Source organism: Eutrema salsugineum, unplaced genomic scaffold, assembly GCF_000478725.1.
Source record: "Eutrema salsugineum unplaced genomic scaffold, Eutsalg1_0 scaffold_7, whole genome shotgun sequence".
Classification (NCBI taxonomy): domain Eukaryota; kingdom Viridiplantae; phylum Streptophyta; class Magnoliopsida; order Brassicales; family Brassicaceae; genus Eutrema; species Eutrema salsugineum.
In genome coordinates, this window is record NW_006256486.1 from 10,193,048 (window position 1) to 10,204,484 (window position 11,437).

The 11,437-nt window shown below is 32.2% G+C and overlaps 1 protein-coding gene across 1 annotated transcript; it reads left to right on the forward strand.

The window, feature by feature from the left end:
• Nucleotides 1-6,103: 6,103 nt before the first annotated feature.
• Nucleotides 6,104-10,587, forward strand: LOC18011000 (outer envelope pore protein 24A, chloroplastic). The gene is given in 4 exon segments (XM_024150810.1): nucleotides 6,104-6,305; nucleotides 6,798-6,966; nucleotides 7,078-7,151; nucleotides 10,499-10,587. Coding segments are annotated over 4 exon segments (534 nt in total).
• The last annotated feature ends 850 nt before the right edge of the window (nucleotides 10,588-11,437 follow it).

Consider the following 11,437-nt stretch of genomic DNA (forward strand, 5'->3'; position numbering starts at 1 on the left):
ATCATCATATATATTTGTAATTATAAATATTAGTCAATATTTTATTGTTGTATTTATATATATTATATTTGCATATTTGAATAAAAAAATTATAGTTAATATTTATCCCACACATAGTGCGGGTAATCAACTAGTTAAAATTAAAGTTGAACCGAATCCAAAGCTAATTGTGATAATAAACCAATTGTCAAAGTTTGACGATAAATGTGTATACATGCATGTTTAGTGTATATCTATTAGTAGGGCACGTATGAAAGTATGCGTTATCATCAATCTAATCGTTTAATTATATTATTTAATTTCGAATACTAGATGATTATCTTAGGAATTATTAATCAAAATATAGGGTATCTATATAGGGCCACAATTTAAGATAAATCTATTTTGTTTGATGATAACTACTATTTCGTTGATAGAAATTAGAATTGCAGAATGCGATGGATCAGATATCCTTGAACATTTAAAATATTATAAATTCAATTTTCTGTTCTAATATGAAATTTATCACTTAACAAAAAATATTTATAACACAAAACTAAAAACTTGTGGATTTTTTTTTTATGTTTATAGAATATATATATATATATATATATATATATATATATATAAACTCATCATGCAAAGAACATATCTTATTATATAAAATTCGGTGTTTGAAATCTAGTAACTAACATAATTATGACACATAACAAAGCAATCTATCGTGTTTTAAATACATATAAAAGTTCTTCAAATTAAAAAGTAAATATGATAATAGAGTAGATATAACTGTAAAAAAAATGAAATATGATTTAAAAAATCAAATCAAATAAAAAATAATCAAATATAAAAAAATAATTTTAAAAAGATAATCAATTCGATATTTTAGAAAAATATGCAGTCGCTATGACAATAGAGAAGCTATTAAATAACATTGAATCAGTATTTCAATCGTTAGTGACTTCGAAAGATCAACTGAAGTGACGTTAAGGCTAACATAATCTAAAGAACACGAACAGTTGGGTTCAACAGCAAATCAATCTCAGATAATTTCTTTTTTTATCAAACAAAATCCAGAGATGCTTGTGGTACATGGATCAAACTGGATGTTTGAATTACCCATGCAGGAAAATTATTTCGAATTGGCCAATATAACTTTGTCGCAAAGATGAATCTAGTTTCCTTAAGTTTCGAGGATGTAGATGGATGGATGGATTTGGTACAACTATGAAATTGAATATCAACTATTTCGTGACTAGTTGGATTTTAAAAGGTGGATGTTGGCTCAATTCACTAATTCATTTGAGAGCACTTCGAGGAAGAGACCGTAAAGGACTCAACAAAGTGGGTCAATAAAATGGTATACTCAGAAAAGTTTTAGGAGTTAACTATACATATCAGAGTTGATGAAGAAAATTTGGAACATATGTTTTTTAACTGACTGACGAAAGAGGTGATTAAAGTGAAGAAACTTCAAAGTCTTCCAAATCATATTGCAACAATGATTAAAATGGAAGATATTGAATTCTGGAAAGTGGTTGCAACTGGAATGATACAATAGAACATATGTCAAATAAATCCTACTTTTGTTCCTTTCAATTCGGCTTTAGTTTATAACCAATAACAAATTAATACATGACTTTGTTCTTATTTTTGTGAGGCTATATCGATGCCCACAAGCACACAAAGAATTTATGAAGGAGTTGGTAGCGGAGATGTTGAAAGCAATATTGATCAGGCAATATTATACCCTATTCTCAAGTATAGTGTTTTTTGATTAAAAAGAAAGATATGAGTTGAAGGTTTTGTCTGTATTATTGAGCGTTGAAAAAAGCTACATTTATTTACAGTTCTTCAATGGAAGAACATACCAGAAATTTGTAGATAATTTTGGCTATATATATATATATATTTATATATGTTTGGTCAGGTTAAAGTGGAATACTTAAATTATGCTATCTCTAAAGAATGCGTTTTTACTGATCATGCAAAGATAATTACAATGCATAATTGGTCATGTCATAAGTCATTGAAAGAATCAAGAAGTTTTATGGGACTTACAGGATAATCTGTAAGGTTTGTGAATGGATGTTGGTGTTATTGCAAGACCACTTAGAGATTTTTTGAAGGAAGATGCTTTTGACTGGTTAGAAAGGCTCATACAAATTTTGAAAAGTTGAAAACAGCAATAATTTCAGCCCTTGTTCTAGCTTTACCTGATTTATGTAAAATATTTATGGTGGAATCTGATGCATCATGATATGGTTTGGGAGTAGTTTTTAGGCAAAATCAAAGAAGAATAGCATATTTTGACCATTGACTATCTGATAGAATACCACTTAAACTAATTTATGAATGTGAATTAATGTCATTGTTTTGGTAATTTAGAAATGGAAGAATTATCTGATGGAGAGGAAGTTTATCATGCAGATCAAAAAAGTTTCAAGTATTTTTTTTTATTAGCAAACCATAACGGTGGAGTATTAAAAGTGGTTAACAAAGTTGCTTGGTTATGAAAATGATATCATTTATACGTGGAAAAAAAAAAGAATAAGGTTGCAGATAAGTTAGATAATGTCAGAACATCTTTCACTAATACAGGTTTATTTGTTGTCATTAAAAAGATAACAAACCTTCAAATGAAAGAAATATTTGATGAAATATACACAAATGAAAAGTATTCAGAAGTTGTCTAAGAGGTGTTTAGAACTTTTGAGGAGTTGGAATTCACAGTGGTGAGTGGAAGGCAGTGTAGTGTTTACAAAGGTAGATTGGTTTCACCCATTATTTAGGTTGATATTCCACTGATTTGGTGTGAATATTATAATGATTTAATGTGAAGGTATTATGGAGTTCTAGATACAATGAAAAGAATAAAATGGTTATTTTATTGGTCAAAGATGAAGCAAGACATACAAATGTATGTGGAAGAGTGAAACATTTGCCAGACACACAAGTACTCAACCTTGAATCCAGCTTGGCTATTATAACCAAATCTTTCCCAACACAGGTTTGAGAATTTTTTTTTTTGGACAAATAGGATTTGGAAAAAAAATTACCTATGAATTTTATTGAGGGTTTATCAAAATCACAAAAATCTAACTAATTCTGGTAATGGATGATATTTTGTTCTTACAAATTTTTAGTTTTGAACATTTATATTATAAATCATTTAGATTCATATATATCATAAAAGATTCCAAAATCTTATTCTCAATATCACTACAAAACTTATAAGAGGCATGTCTTTAATTTGAGTATTAGAGAGCGAGAGTTCAAGATCTATAACTCTCTAAATAAAAGAACAGAGCAGTGGCTATAATCTCTCATTAAGATGTAGTGATGGCTACACTTTTCAGACAAAAAAAACTAATAAGACTACTACGGTTATAGAAAACAAAATATCTATTTAGTCAGTGATTAATTAACAAAGTAATGGAAATAAATTTCTACAACATACATATTAGTGATAAAATCATTCAAATTAATGGCAAATATATATGATGCAAAGCAGTGATAGTGCATTCAAAAAATAGGAAAAAAAAATTGAAGAGCGTGATGAATATTTATTGTTAAAAAATGATGGAGAAGAGAAGATGATAACCTTGTGAGTTCGAGTTTTGCTTGGAGTGAAAAAGGCGGCCGTCTGTATCTTACTACTGAAACCTGAAAAATATGTTAGGTTAACTATAGTTTGGTTATATATAAGGAACAACTAACTTGTTTTAAATGGGCCAAATTATATTGATTTTGTATGATGAAATTAATGGGTATGATAACTTTTAAGTGTTATCAAAGTCTTATCAATGCATTTAATGGGTTTTCGAGTCTAATAAGAAAAAACACCGAGAGAAAGCCCATATTTGTAGCGTTTGAAGATATTAAAAACATGGTTAATTCTTTTTTTTCCACTCACCACCATGTTTATTGTGTATTGTAAATAATTTTTCTAGTCTGCAATGGCCGACTTTCTCCTCCATTTTTATTATTATTTATCTTTGAAATTTTGGTTTTCTAATTTCTAGCTTTCTTTTATTTCTCTTATTTAGAATATTTTCGATTGTTTGGTTTTAAATACTAAATTTAATGGTAAAAATTTACGTTTATGTATATCATTATACTATGGACAAGTTTAGAGATTTAATGATCTAATATATTTCTAGAGTCAATAAAAATTAAAATAATTCGGGTTATTTACAAATTTCTAAATGTTGATTTGTTAGTGTATATATATGTTTGTACACCAAGTATTTATCTGCGTCACCTACCCCATATTCTAAAATTTTGGGTATCTTATAATTTAGAGTGATTTGGGCCAACTCCATTCTTTATTAATTAAAAACACATGTGGCTAGTAAGAGGAATAGTCCGTGAAGCATCCGCTCTGTATTTGTAATGCAAGAAAACTAACATCTTCAACTACATGTAGACCAGCATTCCTTTAGTCTAAATATAATGTTTGTGTTATGAATCTGATAATGAGTTTATCCTTATTTTGATCTTTGGTAGAAAAATATATAAATCAAATTTAATTCTTAAACAAAATAAAAAATAAATCAGATTCACAAGTCATGATGCCACCAAACGTAGTTAAATTATTTAACATAATAATAACCTCTAAACTAAGGGAAGATATAATCCCAAAAACAAAAAAAAAATCATCATTAATTACATTCTCAGACCTGAATTTTAAGATAACTGTCGATTGATATCGACATGCCTTTCAACCACTGGCAACCATCTTCTTCCTGAGTGGCGAAGCTCCACCTTTGGCCAAATCCTGTCGAAGAACTGTCTCTCTCACTTTGTTGACTTCCATTGTTGTCGAGGAAATTACTTTCCACATTGTTCCTTGCTTTCCGACCCATCTACTCGTTCCTCCATAGTTACCAATAAGATTTTGTTACTCTTTTGTTCTCCTACTTTGCCGCCTGGCATCATCGACAATGACGCCTCTACTAACTTTTTGTCAGTTCATCTTGTGGCTGCATCATTTTCTCCTTCTATCGGAGCCACCCAATCCATCAAATCAGCCAGATCTAAACTATTCGCCTATGCTGAAATCTGCACAAAACTTTTAATAAAACTTTCCGCAATCGTGGGCATTCCAAGGGAGCCTTCACCGGCAAGCTTCCAGATGGCTGCATCTCTTACCTCCACCTCCTCAAAGACACGACTCACAAACAGTTTCAACCGTTTTTCTCCTCCACTACCATAATTTCCTGACTGTTCAGAGATCTTTCAAAGTTCCTTTAATTTGATGGTGTACTCTAGTTAATTCCCTCTGCCGGCAGGAAGGTTTGATTCATCGTCAAATACTCAGAGGATCGAGCTCCTCTTCTCGTTTGCCAGTTTTTCGAAATCTCAGCCTAGGTCTGGCTCAATATGATATCTGCAACTCTCAGCTTTCAAGTCTTACATTTGGATGACCCATCCTCCAACCCAACAAGATTTAAACTACAATTTTATTTCGCTAATCTTTCAAGAAGTACTTGGATGTCCCCTATGCTGAGGTAGTTACCATCTTCAAAATTTTTCTTTTTTGGAGATATCAACACCACTATTTTTCATTTTACGAGAGAGATCACTTCCACCATATTTCTCCAAAAATTTTCTACCAATTTCCCTTTTGATAAGAAGTGTTCTTTTCCCAACCTTACAACAAAAAAATTTTCAAGCTTGTTACTCGGTTTTTTTATCTTGTCTACCAATCTCTACAGAGTAGAAGATGCAACATAACTTATTTTGTTGAGATTCAACAGTATAGATGATTTTTTTAATGTTATAATTTAGTAAAGTTATTAATTTTCAACATTTTGACTTTGCCTGTAAATGTACTATCGACGCATTCAATCTTTGGATTTTCTGTATGACGATTACCCTGGTTAAATCTATATTATTTTTAATGATTATTGTACTTAACTAAAAATTTTATAATTCCTTTTGCTCCATATAATATATAAGTTTTAAGGAACTAAAAAAATCCCCCTCTAAATGGGATATAGAGAAAGTTATCTCATTCTGATTCAGCCTGAGGCTTTAAAAGAGAGCAGAGAAGGTCAACAAAGATGGCGACGCAAGGGAGGGAGAAGAAGAACACATGAGTCGTCTCTCTCTCTTAAAGATGATGAAAGCTTCTGTCGAGGGAAATTTTGATGTCGACAAGAGCAGTGGTGCTGCTTCGCTTTTCTTCAATGCCAGCAATGTTAAGCTACGCACCACTATGACTGATGCTACCATCATCGCAGGCCCAAGCTTGAACGGTCTCTCTCTCGTTGTTGAGGAGCCTGACTTCTTCATCATCGACTATAACGTCCCTAAAAAGGTATTTCCTTTTGTCTTTTAGGCGAAAAGTTGCTGTAAAGTTTCCAGTTTTCTCGGATATTCTAAAAAACCTAAAAGCTAAGCCCTTTAGCTTTAAACCCTATAAGGAATGAGAAATAGTCGAATTGGCATTTCTAAAGTTGAGATTTTTATTCTTCTGGAGATTACACAAGATGCGATTATCGGAGAAAGAGAGAAAATTGGACTAGAAAAGTTTCAAGAATGTATTTTTAGTTATATTAATCTCATGCAATATAATTAGAGAGGAAGAGAGAAATTGAACAAGAAATTTGTAATGTTTCAGTTTTTAAGAAGGAAATTTGAGCTCTAAGTTCTAATTTATAGCTTTTGGGGTGTATTTCCAAGTGAAATCTAGCGCATATGAATTCTTGGGGTAGAAAAGTTTTGATACGTATGCATTCTCTGAGAAAGAGAGAAAACAGAACAAGAAATGATGTTTTTCCCATTTAATCATATTGAATTTGTGCCGCAATATGTTTGGTTTCAGTTCATGAAAAGTATCTGAATTGCGGAGAAACTCTTGAACCTTACTTACATTCATAGCAGAGATAACCGGACAATAGTTGATGGGAGCCTTGTGACTGATCCGACAAACAAGTTGTCTGCTAATTATATGGTGAGCACAAAGAACTGTAAGCTGGTGTATACTTATGCTCATGGAGGGATAGCTACATTCGAGCAATGTTACGACTTGGGCAAGAACCCGTGGGACTTTTTGGTTTCATGCAGACTTTAAGGTTCTGATACTCTCAGGGCTACTTATCAGACTTCTAGTAAGATGCTTGGTCTGGAATGGTTGGGGAACTCCAAATCAAATGGATCTTTCTATTTTTCTACTTCTCTGTTTGATCATTTTTGCGCAATTTCTTTTGGCATGGTGAAGGAGTATCTTGTTCTGCAAAAGCCTTTGAAAGAAATATGAAGTAAGGAAGTGTAGAACTTGTCGAAATTTATAGGGGTTTTGGGTTATCCCGAAAACGTAAATTCTAAACTAAATGGGAAAAAGAAAAATACTTAAGAAAATCGGCTGGAAAAACTAGAGAAAACCTAATCTAAAATTTGAATGAAAATCGGTTGGAAATGAAAAATAACCTAATGACTAAAAGTTTGAATAAAAATCGGTGTAAACTTATAAAGACGAGACACTAGGTTTTCAAGGAAATTATCTATGGGGATAAACGATTCAAAACATTGCTAAAAAGGAATTAAAAAGATCCTACCTAAAAATTTTAGAACTCGAGTCACGAACGTATGACTACGTCACTCTTGTGATCATAACCAACAATCTCTCGCAACCTTGATCAGTAGGTTTTCACTCTGGCCCCAGAAGGGAAAAAATGCAAGTTTGCTTAAGACTCTTCAACATTCACAGCTCACCCATAGGTAGGTTTCCACTCCTATGGCAGAATTGCTCTTCTCAAACTAGATCTGGCTCATAATGAAAACTTTCGCAACACTACAAACCTAAATTAGATTATAGTTCATGACGCTACTCCCATGCATTAAAAATAAGTTTAGAAGAAAAAGTTCTAGGATTCGGCTTTAACATCTAATGGAATCCTCATCAAACATATATGGTCTCCATCGAAAATACTCTTAAACCCAACAATAAAATTACTCAGACATGATTAAAGAAAGCAAAAACATAGTAATGAAAATCTGTATTGAAGTCGATATGAAGAAAAAACAAAAAGGGTTCAAGAGATAGATCTCTATCTCCCTAAACAACAACTAAAAACTTAAAAGGTATTCTAAAACATAAAAGAACATAAAAGAACATAAAAGCATAAAGGACATTCGTCTTAGGGTTCCTAAAACATGTATTTATAGTGCTCAAGTCATTTCTGGGTGTCACTTAGGGTTTCTCCAAATGAAAGAATCGATTTGGGCTTGGAAATGGGCTTCTAGACCGAAGAGACCAATCTTCGCGGTCAGAGAAGACATGACCGGTGTAAACTGGGTGCTGGCCGCTGTCAAGATTGCTTGCCGGTTGGTTGACGGGACATCTTGTTCTTCGCATAACTTTTAATTGAACCGTTAGATTGTCTTGGTGTCAAGTGTGCTGGAAAGCTGTTTGTTCCATCTTTAAGGTCTCCAAATTTGAGCTAGATCAGACGGTGAGAAAAATTTCATTTGAGCATGAACTTCTGACGGTTTGACTCTGAGCTGAAAATCTGATCTTCTATCAATTTTTCTAAGCTTTTTCCTAAGTTTCTTGATCTAATCTTGCTAAATCTTTGGAGAAAAGAGAAACGTTTTCAGGGATGAAGAGTCATGACTGCCATGTGTTTATGCAACGATTACTGTCTTTCGCATTTTCTGAACTCATTCCTTCCTTCAGGGATACAATTTTTTAATTTAATTAATTAATACTTTTATTATTATTATTTAATTATTACTATTTATGTAATTGTATTTAACATTTTTGTAGGCGGAGGAGAATGGAGGAGAACTTCCTCCAATGACGGTGGTCTTCGAAGCTAGTCACCGGAAGAAGGATTGATCGTTTGTAGATGCTTGCTTAGAGAAGGTCTACAACGATACCATGGAGAAGATCACTAAATGACAAACTCATGTCAAACGTGACGGTATGATCCAAGTTCCTTTGACCGTCCTCGAACAAGATAAGATTTTCAAAGAGGTAATATTTATTTATTTTTTATATTTAATTAATAATATTAAATTTAAATGATTTTTAATTATATAAAGTTTTAAAATTATTTGTAGGTTGCTCCGAGGAAGAAGGACTGTATCTTAAGAATGTACTCTGTTAGAAACTGTCCAGCCGCCTCCACTACTGGAAGTCGGGCTTATGAGGATCCAGTTCTTCTGCGGTAAGAATTAGAAGTCACCCACACAGAGATCACGAGCTTGCAGACTGAGCAAGTCGTCCAAAAGCAGGAGATCCAGTCATTCAACAGCTTCTTCGATATCATAGCGGCAAGCATCCCAGACTTGGAGGCTGCATTGAGAGAGAAACAACGGCAATTACAGGGCTTGGGAACCACTTCTTCTGGTCTGCAGACTGTTACCGGCGGTGAGGTGGTTCCGGCAGTCAGGGGGGTATTGACGATCAGATGGGTATCGGCGGTGAAACGCAGACGGGAGACGTCGATATTACTATCGATGATTATGATTTGTACCTAAATTATATATTTTTTTTAATTTTTTTGGTAAAATATTTTGAATTTATAATTAATTAAATTTATTAATTTAAAATCCAAATCATTATTTTTTATTAATATTATACTTGATTTATTTTATATTAAATTAATTGAAAATAGAATTTATAGAAAAAATATATTTTTGATTTCGATGTAATTTCAATGTAAATTAACAACGAATTTACGTTGAAACAATTACGACGAATTTACATTACAATAGTTCACGACGATTTACCATCGAATACATATGACGAATTCACGTCTAAATTAAAAAAAAATCATTATTTTGATTTTTTATTTTATCGGATAATTGTTATACAATCGATGTAAACTTGCATTGAGTACATCGATTTAGTGTTGAAATTACATTCGTCATAATAACAATGTAAATATTTACGTCGAATTTACGACCATTCTGTACCATTGAATTTACGATGATTTTGAAGTGTCGCAACAGTTACATCGGTTTTACGACAATACTTGTTTTACGATGAATTGGAATTCGTCGGTAATTCAATGCAAAGCCTTTTTTACGTCGAATTGATTAGGTGCAATGTAAAAAGGCAGGTTTCTTGTAGTGGCTGTTGTAAGGACATCTTATTTCTATAAGGTAGGCCAAAGTTACTTATACCGGACCATGTTGCTGAATGAAGAAGCTTATGCAATGTGATATTAACTTTGTATGAATGATGCAAAGCCCTTAATGTGGGTGTGATCTTTTATGATATGCATAAGGAATGCATGTTGATCTTGGGAAAGTGAAGCTTATGCAATGTCTCTCTTTGGAGGTTACCTGAAGATGTGGGCCTCATCACAAGTGAAAAAAACCTCTGCCAAGAACTCCAAGAATCGTAAAAGTCCAAGAAATGGACTAGGCCAGGCCATACACAACAATGGAGCTAAAACATTGGAAAGGCGATGGGATGAGCTGGTAAATCACTCTACTTTCATTATTTTCCGTTGTGGTTAATGGTTTCTTTTTTCTTTTTTTTTTTTCTTATGGTTTCAACAGGTATGTGCATCAATGAATCTAGCGGAGGAATTGAAGATGCCAAAACTGACCGCAGAAACTATTTACAGTTCAAAAAGTTTCGGTTAATTATGTTGTTTGATGTGGATTCAACTCTTGGTAAAGAAATCTAGAACATTTCTAGACGTTGTTTTATCATTGTTAAGACTTTATTGACCACAAATATCTGCTGTTCTTTATCACTATTATTGAGTCCAGTTAGTAGTGAAATAATTTGACTAGCCACTTATCATAGCATTGTTTAAACATTCAACATATAGCATTATGCCAATTTGTTTGTTGGTAAATTTCAACGAACACTCCGCTTTTTTTAAGCTTCAAACAATATCTGAACTTGGCGTTATATAATTTTAAAATCCACATTTCTAGACGTTGTTTTATCATTGTTAAGACTTTATTGACCACAAATATCTGCTGTCCTTTATCACTATTATTGAGTGCAGTTAGTAGTGAAATAATTTGACTAGCCACTTATCATAGCATTGTTTAAACATTCAACATATAGCATTATTCCAATTTGTTTGTTGGTAAATTTCAACGAACACTCCGCTTTTTTTAAGCTTCAAACAATATCTGAACTTGGCGTTATATAATTTTAAAATCCACACTTTTAGACATCATACACTTTAAAAAAAATATATATTTTGTTACAGAAATTCTAGTTTAAAGACTATCTTTTAATATACCTCGTTTGGATTTTCGGGGAGTCATTGGACGGTTTCAGGTTTCAAGTTTCGATATGTATGTTTTTACCAAAAAAAGTTTTGATATATTATGTGTCTATGTGGAGTCAAATCTCTATATTATTATTTGAGTAGTCATTTACATAAATGAATCTTAATTTGTTAATATTACAAAATATTTTACATTAATAAACCTTAATGTATAAGATGTTATATAACTAAACCTTATACATTAA